The sequence below is a fragment of the Mastigoproctus giganteus genome, chromosome 4, assembly GCF_048544385.1.
Source record: "Mastigoproctus giganteus isolate SK-2022 chromosome 4, ASM4854438v1, whole genome shotgun sequence".
NCBI lineage: Eukaryota > Metazoa > Arthropoda > Arachnida > Uropygi > Thelyphonidae > Mastigoproctus > Mastigoproctus giganteus.
The window spans coordinates 144,663,689-144,679,506 of NC_143578.1; the positions used below are offsets into that span (position 1 = coordinate 144,663,689).

General features: G+C 36.9%; 1 protein-coding gene across 7 annotated transcripts in view; it reads left to right on the forward strand.

Annotated features, from left to right (window-relative positions):
* Nucleotides 1–15,818, forward strand: part of LOC150087109 (protein O-linked-mannose beta-1,2-N-acetylglucosaminyltransferase 1-like) — a 637,681-nt gene that overhangs the window by 377,001 nt on the left and 244,862 nt on the right. For all 7 annotated transcript variants that reach the window (XM_090372960.1, XM_090372959.1, XM_090372965.1 and 4 more), the window contains 2 exons: nt 5,100–5,217; nt 11,567–11,665. In XM_090372960.1, the coding sequence (XP_090229086.1) occupies nt 5,100–5,217; nt 11,567–11,665 (217 nt within the window). The remainder of the gene's footprint in view (nt 1–5,099; nt 5,218–11,566; nt 11,666–15,818) is intronic.

Below are 15,818 nucleotides of genomic sequence, written 5' to 3' on the forward strand. Positions count from 1 at the left end.
CATTTCACCCTTCTGTTTGTTCGAAATACCTGTCCAGCTGAGCCTTAAATTTATTTAGGCTATCAACTTCCAAAACAAGGGATGGAAGTCTGTTCCACCAAACAACTACCTGCTGGCTAAAGGCAAATTTCCACACATCTATCCTACATCTGTTTTTCCTCAATTTGAATTTAGCCCTCTCAGGCGATTATTCTGACCAAGAGAAAGAATCCCATCAGCATTGAGCATGCTCAAACCATTCAAGGCTTTATACTCCCCCATTAGATCACCTCGCCGGTGCCTAGTCTCCAGACACTGTAATTTGCAAAACTTAAGCCTTTCTTCGTAAGAGCAACCCTTTGTTCCATTCACTAATCTTGTTGCCCTTCTCTGTACTCATTCCAGCAGCTCTACATCCTTCTTGAAATGAGGCCTCTAGACCTGTATACAGTACTCAAGGTGTGGCCTGAACATTGCCTTATACAAGGGAATAATCACCTCCTTATCCCTGCTAGAAAAATTCCTGTATATCATTGACAAGACACCATGAGCTACTCTTGCAGCCCATGTGCACTGCTCAGAAAACTTCATATCTGCCTGCACAATTACCCCCAGGTCCTTTTCATTCTCTATCACTATAGAGAATGTAGTACCACAAAGTTGATATGTTGCTCTGGGGTTACTGTTTCCCATATGTAGTACTTTACATTTTTCAATGTTAAAATTCATTTGCCACCTCTCAGCCCATCTGCTCAACCTTTCCAGATACTGTTGCAACAGCATACTGTCAGTAGTGTCCTTAACAACCCTGCCAACCTTTGTATCGTCTGCAAACTTAGACATTAAGCTTGATATACCATCATCAATATCATTTATAAATACAGAAAACAACAATGGACCCAACACTGAACCCTGAGGGACTCCACTAAGAACATTAGTCCACGATGAGCAGTGCCCATTGATTACCACTCTCTGTCATCGGCATTGAGCATGCTGAACGCCGATAGGATTCTTCCTCTTGCTCAGAATAATCACCTGAGAGGGCATAAATTCAGATTGAGGAAAGACAGATGTAGGATAGATATGCGGAAATTTGCCTTTTGCCAGCGGGTAGTTGGTTGGTGGAACAGACTTTCATCCCTTGTTGTGGAAGTTGATAACATAAATAAATTTAAGGCTCAGCTGGAAAGGTATTTCGAACGAATGGAGGAGTGAAATGGAAGTGGTTTTTTTTTTGGCTGATGCTGCATAAGCTTGATTTCTTGCATCATATGCCTCTACTAATGCTAATGTCTCATTAGTTCATCTGACATCCATCTAGGCCTAAACCTTGAAAAATATTTCTTAGTTGGTATGTAAAGCCTAGTAGTTTCCAAGATAAGTTCTTTGAATGCTTCCCATTTTGAATTTGCTGTTGATAACATCATTAGTTGGTCCCACCGTACAGAATTTATATACTGTCTCAGACCATCATAGTCGCCTTTACGAAAGCAAAAACCCTTCCCTTTATGCCTGATGGTAGTTACCTCTTTGAGTAAATCCCACTTTAGCACACTGTGATTGCTGCCACCTAGTGGTTCCTTTATCTGCAGATTCTTAATGCATGAAGAAACACTACTGATAATCAAATCAAGAGTATTACTCCCTCTAGTTGCCTCCCGAACATGCTGATGTAGAAAACAATCATCCAATAAATCCACAAAAGCCTTGCTAGTGTGTGAGTGACTAACCCACAAATTCCAGTCAATATCTGGGAAATTAAAATCCCCCATTATAAGACTCTCTGATTTACTGGCCCACTCTATTTCCCTGTACGGTTTCTTATTATACTCATCAGAGTCATTAGGCCTATAGCACACTCCTACTCTCAAATTTGATCTCCCAATGCTTATGTCACACCAAACTGACTCGACACTGCACTGTCCAGCGATGTCGACTGGCTTCACTTCCTTGAATTTTATGTGTTTCTTAACTAATAGCATAACCTCTCCATCCTTCCTACTCTGTCTATCCTTTCTGTAGACATTGTACTCCCCAAATTCCAGTTCTGCATTCCTTATATCTGTGTGACACCACGTCTCTGAAATCGCCACAATATCTGCCTTTGATGTTTTGAGCAATACCTCAAATTCATCAAATTTATTTACCAAACTCCCAACATTGGTGTACATGCAAGTATACATGAACCTGTTCCTATTCTTAGCTATCCTAACACAACCCATGTGTTTACTTATACCGCAATGACTCCCAGCAGTCTCTGAAATACCCCGCATCTTGTTTTCCAGGCTGCTGCTGATTCCATCAGAAGCTCTGCAAGAATCACTTTCACCTCTACCAGTGGCTACTGTTAATCTATTAGTCCTTCTATCCCCCCCCAAGCTAGCAGTTTTCCGACCCACCTAACACTGCCTCAATAGCACAGCAAATATTCTTGCACCCTTTCTATTTAAGTGTATCCCATTCCTGTAGAAGCAGTCTCTCCTGTTAACAAGCACAGACCAGCTGAGAAAAAAATTCAACCCCTTGAGCCTTGCACAATCTTTCCAGGGCTGAATTGATCGACTGGGCTCTCATCATATACTCCCTCCTATCATATCTGGGCAGAATTGCAGACACTCTCGAATTCAGCCCTAATTCACGGCTTTTTTTCAACAGTGACCTGTACTTGTTAATTCCGCAAAGGTCTGCAAAAATCCCCAAAGGTTAGGGACAAGGAGTTTTTCATGTATATAAATACAATGAAGAAGAAAATAAATCAGATTGGACCTTTGTGTAATATGAGGATACTCTAAGATACCACTACTCTGCATTTTGAAAACAATTCACTGACGATTTCTCAGAAAAGGGTATTTCTAATGCCGATTTCAAAAAATGATTTCCCTTTGTTTCCATCATAAGTTTCTTTAAAAATCACAAAATAGAATTTGATTTTTCACAAATTTTTGTTAATTTTGGCAGAATTTGTGCACCGAAATTATATCAAAATTCTACTTTTTACCAGATATTTTTTATTTAGATACATTTTAAAAACAACACTATTAAAAAAGGGCAGTGTGGTAAAAAGTCCACTAAACAGCAGTTACCTCTCATTTTAAAAACTGATTTACAATGGGTCAGATTTTTGCATTTTGACTTTCTTGCAGATCCTTATACTTTTCAGTCCCTCTTCAGCATCCAGCAGCAGTCAGCCATCATGTTGACATTCCACTTCCCCTGGTACCCTCTCTTCATGTCTTTAATGCCCTGGTGAAACTTCTCGCCTTGTTCTTCACTAATACTTCCTAGATCTTCTGGGAAGTAGTCAATGTGGAAGTGTAAAAATGTACCTTGACACTCATGTTGCAGCCCAGCTTCTTGAAGTTTGCCAAAATATTTTCAACTATATTCTTGTTGTCTGGATTCTTGTTCTTCCCTAAAATGTTCTCAACAACAGACCTGAAACTCATGCTTGTTTTTCTCTTTTATTCTTCGTTTCCTAAAAATCTTGGTCCCTAATCAGTTTGTAAATTTGAGGTCCAACAAAAATACCGTATTTTAGCTTCTCTTGGATGATTGATGGGAATTTAGTACAAAAGTAGTTGAAGCAGGTAACTTCCTGAGATAAAGATTTCACAAAATATTTCGTCAAACCCAGTTTGATGTCCAAGAGTGAAGGAGCATAGTTTGCAGTCTACCAGAGGCTTATGAACTATGTTCTTTGATCCAGGCAACAAACTGCCCTTCTTTAGCCAGACCATACATTCCAGTGCCCAACCATCCCACTCACACAAAAAGCAAGCCATTTAATGTGATAGGCAAGTAACATGCCTATCACTTTAAAGTCAGCATAGACCAACCAACCAACCATGTTCTTCATTCTTAATTATTTGTCAACAATTTTTTTCAGTTCTTGTATGTTTCTTTCAAATGCACAGAGGGAACTACTAGAATTGACTCATTTATTTCCATTGGAACACATTTTTGAGACTCCTCTTTGAGTCAATAAAAAGTTTCAACTGTATAGGATTGTAACTAATTCCTAAATAGATAATTAAGTCATTTATGTTACTGCAAAAAACTATAGAATTGTCCTCAGAAAATTTGGGGACTAGTTCTTATTTTCTGTGTTTGTGCCATGAGAAAAGCATCCCATCTGCTAGAAGATTTTTTGACTTAATTCTAGAACCAAGGAGTTCTGCAGATTCTTTTGGAAGATTTAAATTTCTTACCAGATAATTGTACACTGAAAAGTGTACTTGAGAGAAACCATTTTCAATCTATTGAAGACATTCGGAAAAAAACTACGCAACTGTTAAAAGGGCTTGCAGAAGGTGACTTTCAGAAATGTTTCTGTGCTTGGAAGAAATATATAGAACAATGGGTGCCAGTCTAAGGCTTTTTTAATGGATTGAGAAAGCTCATTTCCAATGAAATCTTTCCTCTTGCGCAGATACACGTGCACACACAAGGGAGTATAAATTCAAATTGAGGAAGAATGGGTGCAGGACAGATGTGTGGAAATTTGCTTTCAGCCAGCAAGTAGTTGATTGTTGGAACATCCATTTGGTATTGTAGAAGTGTTCAGTTTGAATAAATTCAAGGACAAGCTGCTTGGGAATGGACAGGTGATATGAGATTTTTTTTTTGGCTGATGCTGTATAAAGCTTACTTTCTTGCTTTAATTCTGCTATTAATACCAACTGGAGAGAGAGTGTACACTGTTAGTTGTTTATGAGTTCATTATAATAAATATGTCCTTGAAGCTATAAATGCATTTGTTCCAATGGAGAAGTTCATGCAAAAGAAGGATGCTCAAGTTCATGACTAAAAAACACATGACTTTGGGAATAAATTTTTTGAGGTTGTAGTCTTCAAGAAAATGGGGGAGGGGAAGAAGAAAACTCTACTTAACTGCTTTTTAGATAGTTTAGGGGAAATTGTTAAAATATCTTATGCAGTATCCACATGAGTTACCAATGTTAATTTTTTGTTCAATTTGATGTGTCCTTATTATTACCTTTAGTGCCATAGGTAGTTTTGAATTTACAGGTCCATTACAGCTTGTAACAAATTCAAAAATTTGTTGAATAATAATGTATATTAATCACAGTATTCTTATTAGTATTCTCTCATAATTCCAGGATGAGGGTACATTTCAGATGAAGCAACCTGCTAGAGAGCTCTTAAAGAAACTAGGAAGTAAGAAAGCTCATGTTATAGGATGGAGGGATATGTGGGCAATGATAACACAGAAGGGAGGTAAAAGATATTTTCCGAGTTTTAATTTTAATCATGTGTATATATTTTTAGTTGTTTTATAATTACCTAAAAGTTAGCAATGAAAATACTTTTATCATGAATAAGAAATGTCAATTACTGTTTCTAGAAGATTAACATTATCAGTGGAAAGTGATGCAAGAAAGTAAGCTTATACAGCATTAGCAAAAAAAAAAAAAACAAAAGAGAGAGAGAGAGAGAGAGAGAGAGAGAGAGACCTCCCATTTCACCTATTCATTACCTCCAAAAGTTTGTCTAGTTCTTTGATTTATTTAAGCTATCAACTTTCACAACAACAGATGGAAGTTTGTTCTAGCAGTTGACCACCTGCTGGATAAAGACAACATGGTTGTCTTTAGCCAGCATGTCTGTTCTGCAACCATCCTTTCTCAATTTGAATTTGTGCCCCCTCGTGTGGTCTGAGAAAGAGGAAGAATTGCATCAACATTGAGCTTCCTCAATCTATTCAAAGCCTTAAACACCGCAATCAGATCAATTTGCTAGTCTAATTTCAGATGCTGCAATTTGCAGAACTGAAGCCATTCTTGATAAGAATACCCCTTTGTTTCCCTCACCAATCTTGTTCACTCTTCTCTGTACTCATTTTAGCAGCTCTGCATCCTTCTTAAAATGAGGCTTCCAGACCAGTATGCAGTAGTCAAGATGCGGCCTGACCATTCCCTTATACAGTGGTCAGGCTGCACCATTGCCTTATACAATGGTCAGGCTGCACCATTGCCTTATACAATGGTATAATCACCTCCTTATTCATGCTAGCAAAATTCCTGTATATCATTGACAAAACCCCATGAGCTGTCCTGGCAGGCTGGCTGAATATCTAACTGCCAAATTGCCCCCCCCCCCCCCCAACCTCAGGTCTTTTCATTTCCCACTACCCTGAGTGTAGTATCATGGAGTTGGGATGTTACTCTGGGATTACTGTACCCATATGCAGTATTTTGCATTTATCAATGTTAAAATTCAATTGCCACTTCTCACCCCATCTGTGTAACTTTTCTAGATCCTGTCGCATTAGCATACTGTTATTACTATCATTAATCACCACCCTGCCAACTTTTGTATCACCTTCAAACTTCATCATTTAGTCTGATATGCCTTCATCAATATTATTGATAAATATAGAAAACAACAATAGTCCCAACACCAAATCCTGGGGTACTCCACTGATAACATTAGTTCATTAAAAGGCAAAGGATGCAAAGACTTCTTTACTTATATAAACTCCAGAAGGAAAGGGATAAATCAGATTTGTCCACTTGATATCGATGGTTTGACTGTTGATGAGTTATGTTATTACTCAATTATGCAACAAAAATACAGTCTTTCTGTTTGTCCAATGTGACCATACTTCTTTGTCAATCAATTGATTAATCAACTGATTGGACAAATAGAAAAAAAAAAAACAGCCGATTTTCAGTAAAAAAAAAATTGACCGACTGGAATTTGATTGTGGGAATTAAAGAACAGTTGGAGGAAAAGCTAGATAATATATTTCACTCAAAGCCATGTGCCTATTCCTCCGTGGTCCAGACATGTGCCTCCCTGTGATTCACAGTGTTGATGTGTCAATGACAAAATCAGCAGTCAGAGCACTAGCTGATATTTCCTGACTTTTCCATTTCTCTATCTCTCCTGGTCAAATGTAGCATATGTATGGCTGAACTATATTCAATTAAACTAGCCTCAGAAAACATCAACTTTGTTTTTACTTGCAAACCATAATGTATTCTGAGGCTTTTCCTGCATTAAAATCTTATCTGATAGACTTCCATAAAACTAAGTGTTCAGTTAAATTCTGTTGGATACTGCTCTGTATTCATCCATCTTGGAATCCTCCTCAACATGTATTTTCTTAAAGATATGTATGCATTCCTGACTTCTCTGACTATTGCTTTAAACATATTCCATAATTTTAATGTATTCCCCTTCCCCTCTGCTGTTTGCCTGGTATGGATGTTATTTAGCATTTTAAACAATCACATCCCTCTTTCTTGAAATTAAAACCCATGCCTTTACTTTTAATAATTGCAACCTCTTTTTTCCATCTATTAGAATGAAGAAAGAGGTTGCAATGGTCTTTCACCTAAAGTGTGATCACTTCTTGTTAATGGTTCTTGAATACTATAGCTCTATGATTTCATCTGGTTTGTGAGTAATGAATCTTTTGATCTTGGATATTTTTACGTCTAGTATTTTCCCTAACTTCTGATACAAGAAATAACCTAGTTTATGCCAAAATTTTGTCCCACATGGTGAGTTTTCCAGCCATTTCTCTGATAAATAAGAAACTAATTTAAATTTCCCAAAATAAGACATTGAAAATTGCTTGCTTATTTCATATGCATGTAGAGGCTCATGTCATAATCTTCACAATCTGTATCATACTCCCACTGTCACTTTACCTTTATATCCAACTATTTTGTGCCACACCAATTCTGTGTTGGCATGTGGCTTTAAGTTTACTTAGAGCTTCTCTGCTTTTAATACATTTTTTCTGACTTTGTCATACATCTTCAACTGATCTTAATTATATTATTTTATTAATGAGAGTACCACACATTTATAATAGAAATCTTTGAAACATTTTGACTTGATGTTTAATTGCATACCGTAATCCCTCCAAATTTCATCATTGGTTAGGATCATTTTGCACCCGTTTGATCATTTGAGTATGTTGGGCATGATTGAGAGATGCAAGCCTCTGAAGTGCATTTTGGTGACCTTTAACTCCTTCGTGGATTATCCCGAGATAATTCGTTTTTAGTTTTAAAAGTTATTTGGAACTACACGAAATATCTCGGGATACAATAATACCCGAAGCAAACAATAATACCTTCAAATTTAGGATTTAAACCTATTTTCTCAGGCATTTATCTGGCTAATTTTGCATTAGCCAGATAAATCCCGAGATTTCTCAGGATTTTCTTATGCCTGGCAGCAGACGACTGGCTTTCATTTTACTTACCGTATTTCCCCATGTATAAGACGCACCTTTTTTCGAAAAATTTGGTGTCTAAAAACTGGGTGCGTCTTATACAGTGGTTGTAGATTTTTTTTTTACTTGCATTTCCCACTTTTTTGCGCTTGTTGTCTTTGCGCTCATTGTTTCGCACTTGTTACCGGTATATTAGATTACGTTTTGCCATGTTCTGCCCAGAAATGGCTCAGAAAAGATTTTCGTACAGTGCTGAATTAAAGTTAAAAGTGATCTAGTTTGCAAAAGTGAATGGAAATCGTGCTGCTGAATGTCAATTTGGTCCTCCTCCAACTGAGAAAACAATCAGAGACTGGCTACGGGAAGAAGAAACCCTACTGAAAACGCCACAGCAGAAGAAGGCCATGAGAGGCAAGTCAGAAAAATGGCCTGATTTAGAAGGGAATTGAAGATGTGGATTGAGGAGCAAAGAGCAATTGGGATTCCTGTGTCCACAAAGATGGTTCAGCATGAGGCAAGAAGAATTGCTGATGAAAAAGAAGTTACTGATTTCAAAGGAGGACACAATTGGTGCTTCAGGTTCATGAAACGGAATGGACTAAGCATGTGTACATGCACCAGACTTGCCCAAAAGATGCCTGAAAGCTATGAGCAGAAGGTCCTTGAATTTCATCGTTTTGTCATTCAATGTCAGAAGACACATCAGTTTGAGTTGGGACAAATTGCAAATATGGACAAAGTCCCCCTTCAATTTGATCTCCCAAGTAACAGAACTGTTGATAAGAAGGGGGTGAAAACTGTAACTGTGAAGACAAGTGGACATGAAAAGAGCCATTATACAGTTGTTCTAGCTTGTTGTGCCGACGGAACCAAGATGCTTCCTATGTTGATTTTCAAACACAAAAAATGCCAAAAGAAGACATTCCTCGAGGAGTGATTTGTCCACGTTCATGACAAGGGTTGGATCAGGATGGGATGAAGAAAGTTTGAGAAAGGTTTGAAAGGTTTGAGAAAGTTTGGAGCAGGAGACCAGGTGGGCTCTATTGGTGCTTGATCAGTTCAGGGCACACAACAAAAAATACAAAGAAGATTGCTGCAGAGCAAAAAACAAAGAGTTAAGAAACTAACTATAGGAGAAGTTTGTACCTGGGTGAAAAGATCCTAGGATAATATCAAGATTGAGATCGTTGTCAAGTCATTTAAGAAGTGTGGCATTTCATGATGGAACTGAGGACGAGGCAATATATGAAGACAGTGATTTGTCATCAGACACAGATGAGGACAAGCTAATGATGGGAGTTTTCACAGTGATGAGTTGTATTAATTTTATGATGAATAAAACTTGAGTTCAATAACTTTATGTAATACATTTTTTTCCAAATTTCGGGCCCCAAAATTAAGGTGCGTCTTATACATGGGGAAATACGGTATATATTTACTTATTGTACAGCAATGTCAGAACAATAGTGTGCATTCCTATGTGTCACCAGTAAGCAAAATAAAATTTGCCGTCCTAAATGCTGAATACTGATAAGTGTTAACCAATTAGAAAACTATATCGAAAAATATTTCGCCACCCTCTTGAACTGCCACCGTGTGTCAGAATGTAGTTAGTTCACGATTATTGCTTGTGGTGAGAGGTTACTGCTTGTGCATTCTGCTTGATTTTTTAAATTTATTTATATTAATGAGTAGTGAAGAGTGTTTTTCTATTCCTTTCTATTAGCTCAAGTGCTAATTTATTAAAAAAATCTGTGTAATTTTAAAACTTTTTGACATACATGAGATAACTCGGGATAGCCCAAATGGGTTAATTACTCCCATGTATTTTCTACTAAAAAATTTATAAAAAACACAAAAACTATACAATGAGTATTTGCATGATGCATACTTTTAATCTGTAAAATAAAAAAAAAGTCTATCCGTTATGGCATATTTTCAGGAAAAAAATGTTCTGGGAAGGGGTTAATAAATAAAATTCATGTGGGCAGTAAAAATTTACTTTTCAAATCAAGCAATTTCAGAATTAGTTAGGTTGTTTTATTTTAACTACACTTAAAATGCTCATTAATGAATAAAGTTTTGGAAGCAAACTTTCCTGCTCGGTAGTAAAAGAATGCATGAATGAGGGCACAATTTTTTTCTTGGGATTTTTGGTATTTTCATAACTCAGGATATAGCTATCTGTTTATTTCTGTATGAATAAAAGTTAGAAACCATGTGAAGTTCCTTAAAATTCCAACCAGTATTAAAATCATCATTTGATATTTGGTTGCTTTTTTTTTTTTTATTATTATTATAATGTCCTATTAATCAAGGGGCATGAATTTTCCTGGAAGTTGCAGTTCAAGTCAAAGTTCATGTGTCTCGTGACCATGCTTCACCACACCTGCCATATAGGTTAGAATTGCCTGGTGTCCTTGCTTTCACTGTTCAAAAACTGTCTCAAAAAACCTTGAAAGAGGCCTATGCCCTGGTTTTTCATTTTTTTTTAAAGAAATTTATTGTGAAATTTCCTTAAAATAAAATTATTCTCATTCTGTATAGCAAGCATATCACCTTGTGGACCTTATTGATTAGAGGCCTTATGTATGATAAACTCGTGAACTGGTTTACTAGTTAAATGGGGAGCCTCCGTAGCCAGGTGGGCAGGAGCAGCAGTGCAGAGCACACACTTCTTGATTAGACCGGGGTTTGAGCCCATAACCACCAAATACGGAGGATGCGGAAAGGTCAGTGAATGACCACCACATATCCCCAGAGCAATATGGCCTTAGTTGCTAATGCTCCTAAAAACCAAATAACAAAGAAACAAACAAACTAATTAGATGATTTGACTGAAGTAGTTCATGCCATACCCCACTGGACCAATCTTAAAATAACTACAACATATAAGACAGAAATGAAAATTTTTGCATATCATGTGGAGGTTTTTTGTATTATTTTATTGTATTTTAACCTCAATTGTAATTATTTTGTTTTATTATTTTATTATCATTTTGTTATTATTAATCTGTGATTTCACATGTTTGTTAATTCAGTAATGCCTTTTCTTCAGCTTAAAATTATATTCCTGCTAGGATATTTGACCAATTACAATCAGACATTTAATTTAATTTATTTAGGCTGATAGTTAGAAAACATAGTGTTTTCTAACCTTTAGTTGGAAAACATGTTGAGTTAGAAAACATACTCATCCTCTGAAACCCTGCCTCTGAATTTCCTTAAACCTAGTATGCAGATAAGGAGTGTTTTATTTCTTCAGAATAGTAATTAAAATTTGTTTATTTTGAATTTACTATTAAATTTTTATTACTTTAAATAGACACAGAGTGCATCATTTTGTTATAATGTCTATGCATCCATTATTCATAGGCAAAATGTATGGAGAGTCCTATAGCAAAAGTCCAGAATTTAATAGCTGGGGTGCCCCTGTCCTTTTACGAGTAGAAGTTCCTTTAGTACCAGTTGAAGGTATATTATTTGCTTGTTATTTGTTCATAAAAATAATAAAAATTTGTTCAACACTGCCACCTTTTTTGAGGTTTGTGATTGCTGTCACTTGAAGTGTTCTTTGTACTGGTGAATAATTTGTATAAAATGTGCTGTAAAATTGTGTATGATGAATGATCATTTAATTCGTGGAATGGTGCAAGATCTTATCTTAATTGTCATCATCTGAATCTTCTATGGATTTCTTCCTCTCGAAATACTCCCCCTTGAACTTTACACACTTTCACCACTGTTGTACCACACATTAAATGCTTCTTGCAAGCCATTTTTCGAAAGACTGCAAAGTGCTTCCATTGCGGTGCTGTGACCATTGTTGTTGAATGCAGAACACTTGCCTTTCAGAGCTTTCATCAGACATGGAAACAGGAAGAAATCACATGAGGCTATGTCCGGTGAATAAGGGGAATGTAGCAATACCTTGGCAGCTATGGCAGTGATTACTGGCTGCACAATATTAGCCGTATGGGGTTTATCATTGTCTTGATGGAGAAGCTACTTCACACCAAAAAGTTCTTGACGTTTCTCACAAATGGCGTGGCGAAGTTTGACTCCAAGAACCTCAGAATATACTTCCTTATTCATATTTGTTCCACAAGGCACAAAATGTGTAAAAAAAATGCCTTTTATGTCAAAAAACATAACCATTTGTTTATCGGCTGAATGAGAAGCTTGAAATTTCTTAGGTCGGTGAATCAGAATGCTTTTACTGACTCAACTGTTCTTTTGTCTCTGGATCATAGTTAAAAATCCAAGTTTAATCACTATTTGATTTAAGTTTTGACCCTGTGTTTCAAAACAATCGATAATTTTTTTTGCTGTTTTTGTTCTGGAGTCAAATTGTGTGGAATCTGCGACATTTTCAGGTGATCTTTCACAATATTGTGAGCACTACTGTATGAAATGGACATTCTAACAGCTAATTCACAAAGTGTAATTCGCCTGTCTTCATCCAAGATTTCCTGGGCTTTTGCAATTTGCTCAGGAGTTGTTGAGGAGGAAGGCTGACCAGGTCTTGGGTTATCTGCAACAGACTTGTGGCCTTCAATGAATCACTTGTGGCATTTAAATATGGCTGTCCTACCAAGGCACTCAATACCATATGCTTCATTCACTCTTTAACTGTTTCCAATGCATTTAAGCCCCATCTGACACAATAACAAATTGCATATCGCTGTTCAGTCTGTATGTCCAATATGATACTTGCTTCAAAATGATAGTCAGTGACACGTAGTTAAAAAAAAAACTCTCTACACAACACTAGCTTGACAAGTACTGGCATGTGCACACAGAGTCTGCTCACTAGCCATCAGGGAGAATGCCTATAGCGGCAGTTATGGAAAGTTCTCATGATAAACGTAAAATCTTGCACCAGTCTGCGAATTAAATGATCACCCCTCATAAATTATCATCTTGTTCGGTTAAGAATATTCTTAATGCAGAATTTTCATAACTTTTCTTCATAACAAATTTTATATGAATGAAATATGATGTGGATCTTATTTTCATGGAAACCTTAAATCTTTAAATCAGTAATAATTTCCATATATGGCCCATGGAGGTTACTTTGGCTGCCTTATTCCATGCTTAGAGATTCACTTGTCTATAACTTTTAGAGTCACATTCAAAGTGTACCTTGAATCTACCTTCACTTAAACTCATCTCATTTAGAAGTTAAAGTAACTTTGACATTGAATGGAGAAGAGGTGGAGGAAGATCTGAATACAGCTCTCCCTAAAGAGTTGATTGATGAGGAAGAAATACTTGAAATATGATAAAAAAAAAAAAAAAAAACGCTTTCTTAAAAAATACAAAAGGTGAATTTAGAATAAAACGATGAAATTAAATATTTCTTATTGTAATGTCTTAATCTAAATCTGTAAGAATTTCAATTTTGAGCCTGATAAAATTTCAGCTCTTTCTTCCTTGACAGCTGGCTGAATAATATTTCAAGATCCACTGGAGTGTGACATTAGTACTTTGTTTAAAGTTGCATACTATGTATATTAATTTGTTATATTTTTCAGAATGAATGAATGATATTACAAGCACTGAAATTTTTCTCTCTTGTTGCAGTAGTAGCTAGCACATGCAGTGTGATGACAATTCTCAGTTTTAATTGAAAGTACATTACCATCAAACTTCAGGGAGCATATTTGTAGCAGACTTTATAATACAAGACTATCCAAAACAAAAATCCATCCTTCATTCTGTATTTAGCCTTTACTTCCTCAGAAGTATTAACCATATATTTCACTGTATTGCACAAGAGGAAGATGCTGATTAGGCTACACTGGCTTTGTTAATATCTTCTTAAAACTGTAGAATGTGACAGATCTTGATATCCAATTGACACTAGTGGATAGTAGCACCTTAAAATGGCTTAACAGAGTTCATCATAATGGCTTACAAATTACTTTAGGAGATTTTTTTGCATCACCAGTACATACACTGAAACTTTTGATCCCTCACTCTGTTTCCATCAACAAGCTTCTTATTAAATTATGCTGTAAAGATAAGAAGCCTATCAAATCATCCACAGTGGCAATACCTCTATATCCCTAAATGGGAAAATATTTATCATAATTAGCCCAACAGAAATAAACTCATTGCAGACCTTATCTTTCAATTGACAATTACACTTAGATAACGCATTTCCGGATGTTCTCACAAGTACACTCACTATGGAAGAAATATTTTATCATATGAAGAAACATTTGCTTCCACAAGCTTTAATTTATATACCCGGGGTGGTTATAAAAGAAGTTTCCCTATTCAGGAGACCCTAGTGTCAAAACGGTTAGAGTTAGCGCCTTTAAAATTGGTGGGTATGTCATTTAGGGTATGGAGAAGCGATTTTTAGAAGAAAAAAAAAAAAAGTTCAAATTTCCACCACTAGGGTTAAAACGGCACTGCACATATGTAAAAGTTGTCATTTACTTCAAGACACGCTGCTTACGCAAATGACATCCTGTTAGATAAAAGCAAAAAAGCCAACGCCACCATCAATAACCATTATGGCTCTTACAAAAAAGGAACTTGCTCTTTTAGTAAAACTGTTCTACCAGAATAATAGTAATGCTAATGCAGCACTACGTGAATATTGGAAATTTAAAGGTTTGCGTAAAGGACCTTTGACATCAGTGGAGCTTCAAAAACTAATAAAGAAATTTGAAGTGACCGGGGAGTTAGGTGTTGTTATGTTATTTGTTTTTTAGGAGCATTAGCAACTAAGGCCATATTGCTCCGGTGCGGTGGTCATTCCCTGACCTTTCCGCATGCTCCGTATTTGGTGGTGACGGGCTCGAACCCCGGTCTAATCAAGAAGCGTGTGCTACGCACTGCTGCTCCTTCCCACCTGGCTACGGAGGCGCCGGGAGTTAGGTGTAATTCCAGGCAGGGGATGACCATGTATCGGAATGGAGGCAGTGGATGAAGTGCAATGGTCAGAATGCGAAACACTACCAGTCGGTAGTGCGAGAGTTGTGTCAAGAGACTTGAACCTTCCTTAGTCTACTGTATGTAAAGTGCTTCGAATGATTTTACGCTGGTTCCCGTACAAGATTCACATAGCGCAAGAACTAAAGTCTTGTGATCAGCAATTGAATAGACTTTGCTCTACGATTTCTGGCTCGTATGGAACGTGACAGTACATGGACTTGAATGATCTTGTGGTCTGATTAGGCACATTTCACTCTTCAGGAGCTGTAAATGCATAAAACTGCCAAATATGGGGAACTTCTTGTCCATCTGCTGTGCATAAAAGACCACTACAAAGTGCATACGTTACAGTATGGTGTGGATTCACAGTAGAGTTTATTATCGGACCATTTTTCTTTGAAGAGTCTACACCTCATGGCCCTGTAAGGTGTACGGTAATTGGTGCATGGTACTGCACTCTTCTAAGAGATCACATTATTCCTGCTCTGCAAGAAAGGCAATGCTTGGAGACCATAGCGTTCATGCGAGATGGTGCTCCTCCCCACGGTGGTTGATAAGTGAAAGAATTGCTCTGTTCAACATTCGGAAACGATTGCATCATTTATAGAGACTTTCTGCAGTTCTGGCTATGGGGATACCTGAATTTACTGTGGCGGCATAAAGATATTTGTCGATT